Raw genomic sequence first — 14,800 nt, forward strand, 5'->3', positions numbered from 1 at the left:
CTCTGGATTCCAGGCAAGTTTGTGTAGGACCGTTTTCGAAAATCTTAATTTTTGCCTCTGATTTTACGTTTTGTGTTCGTTATTATTATCGACTCCGCGATCTTGTTTAAGGTTCTTTTACGTTGAAATAATTTGCTTTCTTGCTAAATATGAATATTTTTATTCCCATTGTTATGTGTTGAATTCTTATTCTGTTCTTTATGCTGAACTGTTTGAGCGTGCTGATGTATGGATTGGTGAGAACAGAATTTATGTCATCTAGGGTGTCGGTGAAGATTCTGAACTTTGGTCAAATGCATTAAGATTTGTTTTGAGTCATTTTCCAGTTGTTTTTTTTAACCTTTTTCCCCAAGTTGACTCTGCATTTTTGTTCAGAAAGATTAAATTTTTTTTCCCGATGAATTTTAACTAGAAATTGGATGTTGGTAATTTAGTTGGCTCTGATTTCTCGAAGTCTGAGTATTGTTTGGTGTATACAGATTTTCTGGAGTTGTAAAATTGGAATTTTGAATCTTCTAGTATCGGCTCTAGGCTACGCTATTTCTATTGTCTCATGCTATTTGTTCCCTTCTATGTCATGGTGATCTTGGTAACTGTGTTTGATTTTTCAGGAATGCCGATGGCCAAGTAGAAGTTCTTATATCTTGATTGTGTTCACAAACCAGTAAAAGAGACACATATTGAATCGAGGAAATAATCGTTGAATAAATCGAGAAGAAGGGTTTACTGGAATCATGTTCTCTCTTCAGAAATGGAAGTGGTCATGGTCCCTGGTTGCTGCCATAGCTTCGGTTTTGGCATTAGTTTCAGTCATTCATCTATTCCTCTATCCACTGGTTCCTTCTTTGGACTACATGAACCTCAGACAAGTTCAGAGCTCCTGTCTCCCACTAAATGGATCCACTGAAGTAGGCAAAAGCATGACACCAGATTCTGTAAAAACAAATCTAACCGGCGAAAATGCTCCTGGAAAGGGATGGATAGAAGGAAGCACAGACTACTCTAAACAGAACTTTCAGCCGATGGTTGATTTAAAAGTTCAGTTTCCAGCTGACTGGCATGGTGCTGTGACTTATAATGGTGCTCCGTGGAAGGCAGAGGTCGGCAGATGGTTATCTGGCTGCAACTCGAAATCCAATGCTGTTAACGTTGTGGAGGTAATAAATTCCAAAATAAATAATTTAGGATGACTATTGTTAGAAATCAGAGAGTGTATTATAGAATGAGACTCAATAACAGATTGTAGAATATATATTTTGATTCTTAGCAATTTTCTTCTTCATCAGGATTATTCTTTCATGGCCTTTTTGAACATGTTGATAGACACTTTTAAATTGTATTTGTATTTTTCACAAAACTACATATTCAGATCTTCCACAACTTTATCCACTGAGAATTTTATCCCCATAAAGTCAAGCTGATTCTCTTGAAAAAACATGATGGTTGTTATAAATTCTACTTTTTGGTGGTTAACCTACTCTCTGTATATATGTATACCAGGAAATTGGTGGGAAGCATTGCAAAAATCAATGTAGTGGTCAAGGCGTTTGTAATCATGAGTTGGGTGAATGCCGATGCTTTCATGGCTTCACTGGTATCTTTTTTAACCTCATCTATGTTATTTTTCCTTTTATTTAGATAATCTTTATGCACACTGATTGTCTCTTTGTGTTTTCATGGCTAAGTTAAACCCACCATTAGAACTTGGAAGAAACAGACCAAGTATTAGAGTTAAATTGTTGGATACGAAACATTATTTCCTCACATTATATAATGTGTACATGCTTGAAAATTTCCTTTGAGTTAGCGATGACTATGATTATGAGACCATTTATTGGATGGATCATACTTTCTTAGGCTATAGATATCATCTATTAACAAACTTTAGTATAGTACGTATATCGACATGCCAAAACACATTACTTTATTCGTGAATGTATAGAAGATAGACAAGTGGTGCTCAACTGAAAACAAGAATCTGGAGTCTTGTCATAATGTTGATGACTATAGTTGATTTCAAGGGATAAGCTGTCTAAACTGTGAGACAGTGAGAGTACCCTTTCTATAACCATTTGTTTAATATCTTTAAGCACAATGATTTCTAATTATTTCCCCCTCGAGTTAAGCTATTACACGTGAGAATATGAAAACAGGTGGATTTTATCAGTACTTATTTGATATACTTGCTAAAACAGAAACTGTTGGTATTGAAGTTTTTAAATCTATGTTAAGGTTAATGTCGATTTTTGAGTGAATGTTGGCATCATAAGCGTTATGAACTGCATGTGTTCTAATGAAGGTAAGGGAAATATACTTATGGTGTTTGCTAACATTCTAGATATCTGGTTGCCTGCGGTGTTCTGAAAGTTTTGTTGATGTTTTGAAACAAGAATCGTAAATAAAGAAGACAGAGACAAAGAAAAGAATATAATAGCTACTACGTTGAAGTCTTGGACTATGAAGTGAAGTTTTGGATTATAAAGGGAAGTCTTGGACTATATAGTCAGAATACTAAAACTTCGTATAAAAATAATTTCGGAAACATTACAATTTAAAGCATAAGAAATAATTACCCACGAAAAGCTTTGATTAATTAAACTACCCACTAACATCATGTGCCAATCATCCCATGATAAAAAACATGAACAAGAAAATAGGAACAACTCTGAAATATTCAACTAAACAACAGATAAAATTCCACGCCACCAATCCTAGAGAACTTTTTCTTAACACTTCTCCTTGCTTTAGGAGCTGCAAACACCAAGTTTTGTCCTAAAAAATTCAAACTTGGTAATTGGCAGAGGATTGGTTAAAATGTCTGCAACTTGATCTTCAGTTTTGCAGTAGACTAGAACCACATCTCCTTCCTTTAAGAAGAGTAGCTTGATGTTGTCATGCTACACAGGATTATGAGAGACAGCTATAGAGCTTGGTTGTCAACTAGAATGTCCGTGGTTTTCTCTTGCTCCAAGTGAAGATCAAGTAAAACTTCCTTAGCCATAAAGCTCGATTAACAGCAGCTGTCGCATCAACAAACTTGGCCTCAGCTGTGGATTGAGTTACAGTTTCTTTTTTTTTAGAGCTCCATGAGATAAAACCATAGTGGTGTTGTCTATGTCGAAATCACGAGGAGAGTCAAGATCATATACTTTTACATTGCTCCTTCGCGGGAGATATTTGGATCAAAGTATTAACAGAGCTAGGAATTCAATGGGCTGTACCTAGGCAAGCCACTGACCTACTTCATGCCAACTCATGGTACCCGTTTGACAAAAAATTCAGAGAGTTTCGGTTTATCATCATCCATTACACGTTCTGGACCATTTGGTTGGAAAGGAATAGAAGGATTTTTGAAGACGTGTCCGAGTCAAATGATCAAGTGTGGGAGAGAATAAAATTAAGGGTTGGACTGTCAACTTGTTTCAAATTACTAATTTAAGTGGGTCAGAGTTATTTAGGGATTGGAAGTTTGTATGGTCTTGAGTATTGTATTTTGTTCTATTTCATCAGTTCCTTAAAAAAGTCTTTTTGTAACATTGTTGCGGATTACTCATCCGCACATATGTTGTAACTGTTTCCTAATTCAATAAAATAGTTTCTTATAAAAAAAAAACGGAATCTCCCCAATCGCTATCTGAAAATCCAACTTATCTGAAAATCCAACCAGCTTGATCTCTTTGCCGCTCGTGAATTTAATGCCAAAATCAAATGTGTCTTTCACATATCTAATTACCATTTTTGAAGCCTTAAGATGCCATTCACTTGCACAATGCATAAATCGAGACAAAATACTTACATCTTTCAAAATATCAGGCTGAGTTGCTGTGAGATACATCAAGAAATCAATCAAACTTCTAAATATGCTTGATCAATTTTGTCTGCTCCATCCTCTTTACAGAGCTTTTCTTTTGGTTTATGGGAGTGTTCATTGCTTTGCATTCTTCAAGTTTAAACTTCTTCAGAATTGCCTTGGCATATTTATTCTGATAGATGAAGATTTCATGCTCAATTTGTTTAATTTTCATTCCAAGTGAAAACTTCCATCATTTCTTGCTTAAACTTTTCCGCAAGACTTGTGTTGTTTCCTGTCACAAGCGGATTGACGTAAAATGAGATGATAAGAATGTCAGCTCCATTGTATCTGGCATACAATGTCGATTCATGTTTGCTTTTTTCTGCAAATGTTCATCAGCTATGCTATAACAACTCTTGGAGCTTGTTTCAATCCTTAGAGTGTCTTTTTAAGTAGATAAACCTTATCTTCCTCTCCTTCCTTCACATAACCTTCTGGTTGCTTTACGTAAATCTCCTCCTGCAAAAAATCATTCAAGAATGCCGACTTGACATCTAACTAGTACACTTTCCAATTCTTCTGTGCTGCAATGGCGAGTAAGAGCCTGATGGTGTGGAGTTTTGCTATTGGTATGAAGGGGTCTGAGTAATCCACACCAAATATTTGAGCATATCCTTTAACCACGAATCTAGCTTTATGCTTGTTGATTGGGCCATCAGCATTAAGCTTAGTTCTACCATTTGACTCCAATTTTTTTCTGTTTTGGGTCAGTCGACCAACTCCCAAGTCTTGTTCTTTTCAATCATCAACAACTCCTCCATTGCAGCAATCCAGTTTTGATTTTTCTTGGCTTCCTCATAATCTGCAGCTTCACATATAACAATATTGCATCTTTGATGAGCATCAAAAAGTAGTCTTGTATCTCTGGCAGGAACATCATCCATCATCTCGTTTTCCAAGTCCTGTATGCTTGGTTCTACTGTGTCTAAAATAGGAAACTTGAAATTTGACTCCTTTGAGGTCAACCTTTTTTGCAATATCACAGTTCCACTTTTCGTCTTCCATAAAGTGCACATCCATGCTTGTAATAATTTTTCCATTTTGTGGCTGGAAAATTTTATAAGCTTTTGCAACTGAGCTATAACTAATGAAAATGCCTGGAAGTGCTCTTTTATCTGGTTTATCTCTCTTGATTTGTGGAACATGAGTGGAGCACAAACATCCAAATATTTGAAGAAAATTCAGAGATGGCTTATAACCTACCATGCCTCAAATGGTTTATCCTTCACTGCTCTTGCGGGAAGCCTATTTTGTAGAAAAAACAGCAGTGCTTGCAGCTTCAGCCCAGAACTGTGTTGGAAGGTTTTTCTCATGTAGTATACATCATGCCATTTTCATTATGAATCTGTTTCGTCTCTCACTAACTCCATTTTGTTGCATAGGAGCAAATAATTAATGTTGGATGCCCGCCACCTCAAAATTGATTGAATGCTTCATAGGTGTACTCCTTGCCATTGTCTGATCTAGGAGTTTGAATTCTACAACCACTCTCATTCTTTACTTTGGCTTTAAAATTCCAGAACACTTGAGGCACCTCTGACTTGAAGTTTAGAAAGGAAATCCAATACATACGGGTGAAATCATTAATAAAAATAACATAATCAGAGAAGTTTTTTTGGTGGTCCTGCAACATCTGTATGAATTAATTGTAGCTTCTTTGATGCTCTCCATGCTACCTTAGGAAAGAATTTCCTACTTTGCTTTCCAAACTGACATGTTTTGCAATTTGGATATGATCATCAAGTTCTGAAAGATCATTTACCAACATCCTAGACTTCATCTGCAACAATCCTCGATGATGATAGTGACTGAGTCTCTTGTGCTATATATTTGTGATATTTTCTTTGGCTGGGAAAACAGCCTGCTTCTCCTCCAATGGATTTAAAGCAAAGTTTTTTCCTTTCATTTTTACTTTGAAAATATCTTGGCCAACAACATCTTTGATTAAGCAACATTTTTCTTCGAAAACAACTTTATAACCCTTTTCAATTAGTTGTCTAACACTTGACAAGTTTTGACTAATTTCAGGGTTATACAACACGTCGGAGATGAATTTTGTACCTGAACATGTTGAAATAGTAACTGTTCTTTTTCCTACGACTGTAATGTACTCTCTATTTCCAATTCAAACCTTCGACGTGTATGTGCTCCTTAGATCTCTAAATAGATTCTTGTCACGTGTCATGTGGTTGGTACAACCACTATCAATAAGCCAACTCTCACTTGATTCGATGCTAGAGAAACATGCAGTCATGAACAATGGATCCTCCTCCTCTTTATTAACAACCTGTGCATCTTCATCATGTTGTTGATTTTCGGTTTTGCAAATGATAGCTTCATGTTGCATTTGTTGCACTTGGCATCTGATCTTCTCCCACATTTAAAATGTGGATGTGATTTTCCACCACAATCTTGGCATGGAGGATGAGATCTCTTCTAATTTCCAGCTTTGTACCTGTTGTTGTTGGCTGGAAATTCTCCATGTGAGCCCAGATGCTTTTTGCCCTTCCTTTTCCAGTCGTTTCTTGCATTCTCTTGGTGCTTGACAAATAAGGGTCCATCAACTTCATCTTCCTATCTCATATAGCTCTTTTTTTCTTATGGGCTAGCTATGCATTAAATAGTTCTGTTAGAGAGATTTCTGACATGACCTTAGGCCATGATTGATATATTGGACTAAAATAAGGTAAGAATGAATACAACTTTGAATGAAATAATAATAGGAATGAAATGATATGTTTATTACATTCAAATGATTGATACCAGAAAAATAAAACAAGGATGAAATTAAATTAATTTTGATTGTCCAATAATTTGTTAATTAAATTTCAAAATAATAGTTACTCAAAAATGTTTATTATGATTATTATTATAATTAATTAAAAAATAATAAAATTATAAATACCGACTCTATTAATTATTATAAAATTATCTTTTTATAAAACTAATATAACTATCGATCTTAGTTTTATTTTTTTAATAGTATTTTATTTATTAAAATAATCGTTCTTTAATAAAATAAAATAATAATAATAATAATAATTATTTAAAAATTATTTTATTATATATTTTTTATATTATTATTACATGATTATTAAGTTATTATTTTATTTATTTTAATTATTATTATTATTTTATATTTATAAATGATAGTGATTTGTTTGATAATATTATTATTTTCATGATTATTATTTAAGTATTTTAATTTTATAATTGTAATAAAATATTATTATTATTATTATTGAGATATAGATTTATATTACTTGAGCTAAATAAGATAAATATTTTTATAAATATAGAAAGTGAGGAGTGAGAATTATCCTATTCCCAAGAATATGGGAATCACCGTCCCCATTGGAATGAGACAATGTCATACCAAACACATGAGTATTTGATTCCCATCTCAATCTCTCATACCAAGCATATCCTTAGTTTTTCTAAGGATGTTATTGTGGCCTCAAACTTCTCAAGTATCGTTACAATAATATTTTCAACATCCTTGAATCTGGTTGAGACGAACCAAGTAATCTACTCGGCTTGCAATATTAAGCAACCTGTCAGAATACTCTTTGATGAATTCAGTTTTCTTCATCTTCGGCAACTCAAAGTCACGTACCGGGTTCAACACTTTCTTACTCGAATTGATATGAAAGTCATGAGATAATCCAAATCTCTTTAGCTCACTTCAGAGACATGATACAAGTGAAGATAGTGGGTGAGACAAAAACAAACAAGCAAGCCTTTGCCTTTGCCTTTGATTTCTCTGTTTTTTTCTCCTTCTGCATTTTGATTTGTGCCATGGTGGGATTATTAGGAAGTGCTGGGATTTCATAATCTTCTTCCACTGTTTCTCAAAGATCCAAGCTTCCAAGTATGTCTCCATACGTACTGCCCAAATTTGGTATTTTTCTCCATTGAAACACCAATGGAGCAGTTAAGGAGAAACTAACTTCGGCTTCCATTACTTGATAAACTTACACACGGCCCCTAAGAAGAGAGCTCTGATACCAGATGTTGAAGTTTTGAAACAAGAATCGTAAATAGAGAAGAATGAAACGAAGAAAAGAATAGAATAGCTACTGTGTAGAAGTCTTGGACCATGAAGTGAAGTCTTGAACTATATGGTGAGAATACTAAAACTTCATATACAAAGTACTTCGAAAACTTAGAATTTAAAGCATAAGAAATAACTACCCACTAATAGCATGATTATTTAAACTACCCACTAACATCATGGGTCAATCATTCCATGATAAATAACATTAACAAGAAGATAGGAACAACTTTGAAATATTCAACTAAACAACAGATAAGATTCCACGTCAGCAATCCTAAAGCACTTATTTTAACAAGTTTCTTATCTAAAAAAGTAACTGTTTTGGTATCTTTGCAATATATCCTTTGTTTTAACTTTAGAAATTCTAATTTTTTTACAGAGATTTTTTTAAAAATGTATTGTCATTTTCAAAATCAACAAAATCTGATGTTTGGATGGCAGGGGAAGGATGTTCAGAAAGACAAAATTTAAAATGCAACTATCCTGGTTCCAAAGAGCAACCATATGGGCATTGGGTTGTTTCTATTTGTCCGGCCCATTGTGATACAACAAGAGCCATGTGCTTTTGTGGAGAGGGTACGAAGTACCCAAACCGTCCTACTGCTGAGGCATGCGGATTCATAATAAAGTGAGCTGAACTAGACACTTGATACACAAGGGCGGATCCAGCGGGGGGCAGTTCTTACCCTCCCACGTTAAAAAAATAATTAATTTTTACCTTATTTTTCTAAAAAGTTAAAGTTCTGCCACTCCTCCCACAGAAATCTGTTTAGTCACTGCCTCTTTTTAATCCTTGGGTCTGCGCCTGCACACACTGTATCTGCTATTGCTCCATCAATATTGTCCATGTCATAGCTATCTTGTATTTCCAGCATGCCTACTGAACCTGGTGCTCCACGTCTGACTAATTGGTCGAAAGCTGATCCAGATATCTTCACTACAAATGGAAACATTTCAGGCTGGTGTAATGTGGATCCAACCAAAGCTTATGCTTCCGAAGTGAAATTCAAGCAGCAATGTGATTGCAAGTATGATGGCCTTTGGGGACTGTTTTGTGAGGTTCCAGTTGAGAGTGTGTGTATTAATCAATGCACAGGCCGTGGCCATTGCCGTGGTGGCTTCTGTGAGGTAAAACATGCCATTACATTTTGATATTGCTGGTTGGTTGTCAAATAATTTGTCATATTTGCAAATCGCCTCTCTGATTATGAAATTTCTATCACTCTGACAAGAAGGAAATTGAATACCTTTTGAATTTGTCTTCATATTACGCTTAACATGAATGTAACTGCTTTTATGCAGTGCAAAAGCGGCTGGTATGGGGTAGATTGTAGTATTCCATCTGTTTCATCATCAATTATGGAGTGGCCTAAGTGGCTTCGACCTGCGCGGATTAATGTTTCAGATAGTGCACAACTCATAAAACATTTTGCTAATCTCAATGCTGTAGTTCACAAGAGAAGGCCTCTTATTTATGTTTATGATTTGCCTGCTGAGTTCAATAGCCTTCTCCTTGAGGTACGTAATCTGTAATCTTATCCTGTTGTCTTTTTATTCGTGGAGAAAATAATCATATTTTGTGTCGACTGTCTTGAAAATGTAGGGACGACATTTCAAGTATCAGTGTGTAAACAGAATATATGATGACAGAAATGTTACACAGTGGACAGAGCAACTATATGGCGCCCAGGTAAAAACTATATTTGATTCCATTTCATATTTTTCGTATCTTTATGTTTAAATTGCTTCAATTTAATACTTTGTGGAGAAGAATATTTAATAATTAGAAGAGGTTAATTACATGCCTTATATAGTTGAGACATACGGTGCAAATATTTTCTAGTTATACTGGAGCAAAAGCATGGTGGCCCCATAACCCATAGGTCTCATAATTATAATCTAGAATCGAATAATAAGAAGAGTCCAAACTTCAGATTATCTACCATCCATGGACAAGGTATACTATACGATAGAAAATTAACAAGCTTACAGAGATCTAGTATCTAAAGCTTTCGACTCACAGTAAAAGATTAATTTATGTTTGACAGAAAAATATATTCTAACGTACTTCTTTTTCACAGATGGCAATCTATGAAAGTATACTAGCCAGCCCTCACCGGACATTAAACGGCGATGAAGCTGATTATTTCTTTGTTCCAGTGCTTGATTCATGTATTATAACCCGTGCTGATGATGCTCCCCACTTGAGCATGGAGGTAAAAATGAGATGATAGTGTACTTGACTGTCTTATTCCTCGTATACCTGTAGAACCATACATATCTTTTGCATCATTATATCTTTAATTTACCTATGAATGATATTCGATAAATATGCTTCTATCTTTTTTCCGATTCAATTCAGGATCATCATGGATTGAGGAGTTCATTAACTCTAGATTTCTATAAAAAGGCATACGGGCACATTATGACACAGTATCCTTACTGGAATCAGTCATCTGGAAAAGATCACATATGGGTACACTGTCCCTATTTGATGTAACGCTTGACTCTATTATAACAACCTTATCCTCTTAGCTAATTAAATTGTCTGTATCTGAAGACAGTTCTTTTCATGGGATGAAGGTGCTTGCTATGCACCTAAAGAAATATGGAACAGCACGATGCTCGTCCACTGGGGCAACACTAATTCGAAGCACAATTATTCAACAACAGCATATTGGGCTGATAATTGGAATAGCATTTCTTCTGATAGAAGGGGAAATCACTCGTGCTTTGACCCAGACAAAGATGTCGTGCTTCCTGCCTGGAAGAGACCCGAGGAGCGGTATATGTTTGGCAAACTCTGGGACAGGTGCGTATCACTTTAAATTGTTCTATTCTCGTTTTCCCCCCATTTTTCATATTTGCATGTAAAGATAATACGCATGATTTAACATCGTTTCAGGACTCATGAGAAGAGAAAAACGCTTTTCTACTTCAATGGAAATTTAGGACCAGCTTATGAATATGGCAGACCCGAAGCTATGTAAGTTAAAATGATCTTAAGTGTGGATGCTACCCCATGAAATATGTTCTTTATTCAATATACCTATCTAACATAAATGGCAGTGATAAAGTGAGCATGATGTTCCATACAACATATTAGGGTGAATCGAGTTGACTCGCAAGTTTTTCGAGTTAGCTCTAATATTATTTGACTTGTATTTCAAAGTACTGATTTCGAATTGAGTTATGATTTGCTCGGATATATTTTTGAACCAAATTATTTTTTGGTAGCTCGTGCTAACGTTTAATATATTTGTATTCTATAAATATGCTTAAAATTAAATGAGCTGCTTAAAATTAAATGAGCTCTCGTGCTCAAGCCATAATTCATGCATCTTCTCTGTAGATAATTAATTGCATTTGAATCAAATGAATGGAGCTCAAGTTTGACTTTGAATCAAATTCATGCCCCTGAAACAGATAGTTTGTTTGAGCTTTGTGCCAACCAAAAAACTTCATCTTGAGCCCAAACATGAAAATAACGGCAATATTCTGCTCGATTCTGATTATTTGCACTCCTGAAACAAACTCCTAGTACCTAAAGAGTTGTTCAGTTTATTATCGGAGTGCCGGAATGTGAAGATGGTAATGTTTACAGGTATAGCATGGGAATAAGGCAAAAGTTGGCTAAAGAGTTTGGATCGAGCCCCAATAAAGAAGGAAAACTGGGGAATCAGCATGCAGAAGATGTGATCGTAACTCCAGAACGTTCAGATAACTATTATGGAGAGTTGGCTAGTTCCGTCTTCTGTGGGGTTATGCCTGGAGATGGGTGGAGTGGACGCATGGAAGATAGTGTTCTTCAAGGATGCATTCCTGTGATCATTCAGGTATTATAATTTGAGTATATTGGTCACCTCTCATACATCAAAAGCCGTACGTCTCCTAGCCTGGGGTTCTTATGGCTTGCAAAACATATCCTTTTGTGTGCTTAGTGAATTCTAATTATATTTGTACGAATTTTTCCCTTGGATGCCGTATTTTCTTGGAATTAATGTTGTCCTTGCAGTGGTTGACCCTGAACTTCTAGCTATGGGTGGTGGGACTGATTGAGGGGGTCTCATGGTCTTGGGGGTTGGGGTGGGGGATGTTGGTGGAGGCGGGGATCATCAATCTTGTGAGCTTTTTAGAAAATTTACATAAATTTGAGGGGCGATTTTCCACCTCGGACCCATGCTAGATCCATATCTGTTAATCGCTTGAGTTTTTATAGTATAAATATAACTCAAATGCATTTTTATTCTCAATGCTTTAATCCTGGAGTCCGTTTCTTTCAGGATGGAATCTACCTGCCATATGAGAATGTCCTTAACTATGAAAGCTTTGCAGTTCGTATTCGTGAAGATGAAATCCCCAATATGATAAATATTCTCAGGGTAAGCGCTACCTCCTTCATGGAGTTTCAGCGTCTATTATATTTGATAGCATATGGATCCGCATACCTTGACTGATCTTGGGCTATATTTTACCAGAGGATCAACGTGACAGAAATACAATTCAAACTGGCAAATGTGAAAAAGATTTGGCAGCGGTTCTTGTATCGCGATTCTATCCTGCTAGAAGCTGAGAGGCAAAACAATACACTTGGTCTTGTTGAACAGTGGGCTCGAGTGTTTTCAGAACTTAAAGAAGATGATGTCTTCAACACACTCATACAGGTAACTGAGACATTGTATTCTTGTTAACTCCGAGATATCAGACAACTTGAACACTGTATATGTTGCCTGGCGTTCCCATCCGCTTTTGGTACTTGAGAATCTGTTTGAACTGCTATCAAGGGTGGACCTAGTAATCTATTTGAGCTATTTAACGGATTTCTTTGACGGGGGCAACTTAATAGATCCAAGGGGTCCCTGCTGGATCCACCCTTGACTGCTATTTGCAGTTATATTGGATAAAGTTGTCAATTTTATTTGTTTATGCACGAATCTTGATAATTGTTTCTCTTATTCGTCAGGTGTTGCATTACAAGTTACATAATGACCCTTGGAGACGGCAGTTTTCTGCTTCGAAAAAGGACTTTGGTTTACCCAGAGAGTGCTTGATTACAACATAGCCGATGGCCACTCTCCCACTCCATACAAGAAAAACTAATTCAAAGGATTGGGTCATTTCTTGTTACCCAATGAGGCTTCTTAGCATGGATCCTCAATTTTGTCAAGTATTCGAATTGCGGGAATAACAAGTTCATTGATATATATTCAGAAACTCCAATTTACAAAAGAAAAAGGGTCCAACAACTGTTGCCCAAGTTCAAACATCATTACAAAGTTGTATGTTTTGTGAAAAAAAGTTGCAAGGACAAAGTCCGGAGCATTGTGCTAAATATGCATTTTTCTTATTTGTATTTCAATGTTCTCGCTGTTAAATCATAATTCACAAGTATTTGGTATCTAGCTTGGTTGTAGGTGTTCTGACAACCAAGTTACTCACTTTATTGCTGCTAAAAGCTTATAATGTGCTGCTTCCTGAGTTTAACGAGTTTTGTTTCATTATAACTGGGGAAGTGGCTTTTTGTTGTCTTCATATTCGAATCTCTCTCACAATCGGGAGAGAATTATGTCACTGGACGAGTCCTTTTGTAACGTTGGATGCTGATGTCAGTGTGCTTGTTCCTGAAAAAATATAGGCTTATTATTCATAATGGAAAAAGCATCTCAATCGGCTCCTAATGCAGTGTTTTGGGCTTCCAACGTGGATTCAAAACATCAAAAAAAGAATGAAATTTTGATATATCTTCAAAGTATCGAGGGTTGAATCATTAATGTCTTTTTATTTTTAGTTTTCTGGAAAGTGGGTAAAATTAATTTTGATATATCTTCGAAATATCCATATTTGACGACAAATGGACACATTTAAAAATAAAAGACCTTTCCCCTCGAATCACACGAACCAAAGACGAAAATAATTTATTTGATATTATGAATGACTAGTTACGGAGATTCCAAATGAACAAATTCAAACTTGAAAATACATATTTAATTTTGATATTTGTTTTAAAATACTTTTGATATTTTGTTTGCTTCTACTTTCAATGTGGATTTTAAGGGATCATGTTGTATTATATTTTACTCAAACAAGTTTCATTTGCAAAAATTATTAAAAATAAATGCATTAAACATCATGCTTGAAACATATAATAAATCGTCGACAAAACATTTAATTCATCTATTTTATTAATTAAAAAAATCATCAATATATTGTTTTAATCATTTAAATTGCTTGAGATATAATTTATTACTGATTTTTTTAAAAAAAATATATAAAATGAATGTTTTATCTGTTATGTATTCTATTTTCTTCTTGCATGGTGTTTAATACATTTACTTTTTAATAATTTTTTAAACGAGATTTGTTTGAACAAAATATAACATAGTTTGGAACATCAAGTATATCAGGATTCTAAATATCAAAATATCCATATTCAAATTGATATTGCCATATATTTAGAATGATTTTTTTACGACTATAAAGAGAGACAATAAAATATCTCTAAATTAATATTCGATAAATTAATAATATTTCTCGGATAAATTTTTCTTTTGCTAAGTTAATGATTATTTATCAAATTAAAACTATAATGAAATGTAATTAAAAGTGAACAACTATTATACTATTTTAATTTTTTTCTGGTTCTATTTTTAAAAATAAAATTATAACTGCAATCTTAAAATATGTATACATTTCGACACATATATATATATGATCTACTTTCCATAATAAAATCGAATATTACTATTTTCTTCCTAGAAATATTTCATTATAATTTTTTCCTCTTTTTGGTTACAATAAATATTGAATTTAAGTCGCACAAATCTTTTACCACGGACTTCAGAGTTTTAAAATTTTGATCCGACATCAATAACCATAATATTCTTCCATAC

General features: G+C 34.7%; 1 protein-coding gene across 1 annotated transcript; it reads left to right on the forward strand.

Moving 5' to 3' along the window:
- The first annotated feature begins 472 nt into the window (after positions 1-472).
- LOC140842821 (uncharacterized) lies at positions 473-13,263 on the forward strand. Its single transcript, XM_073210992.1, has 14 exons — positions 473-1,157; positions 1,501-1,594; positions 8,352-8,538; positions 8,783-9,038; positions 9,213-9,428; positions 9,514-9,600; positions 9,992-10,126; positions 10,273-10,386; positions 10,475-10,722; positions 10,816-10,896; positions 11,515-11,746; positions 12,194-12,292; positions 12,389-12,574; positions 12,874-13,263. Exons 1-14 carry the CDS (start codon positions 735-737, stop codon positions 12,970-12,972), a joined length of 2,457 nt encoding a protein of 818 aa, XP_073067093.1. The 5' UTR covers positions 473-734; the 3' UTR covers positions 12,973-13,263.
- Positions 13,264-14,800: the final 1,537 nt, after the last annotated feature.

The sequence above is a fragment of the Primulina eburnea genome, chromosome 10 (assembly GCF_022965805.1).
Source record: "Primulina eburnea isolate SZY01 chromosome 10, ASM2296580v1, whole genome shotgun sequence".
Taxonomy (NCBI): domain Eukaryota; kingdom Viridiplantae; phylum Streptophyta; class Magnoliopsida; order Lamiales; family Gesneriaceae; genus Primulina; species Primulina eburnea.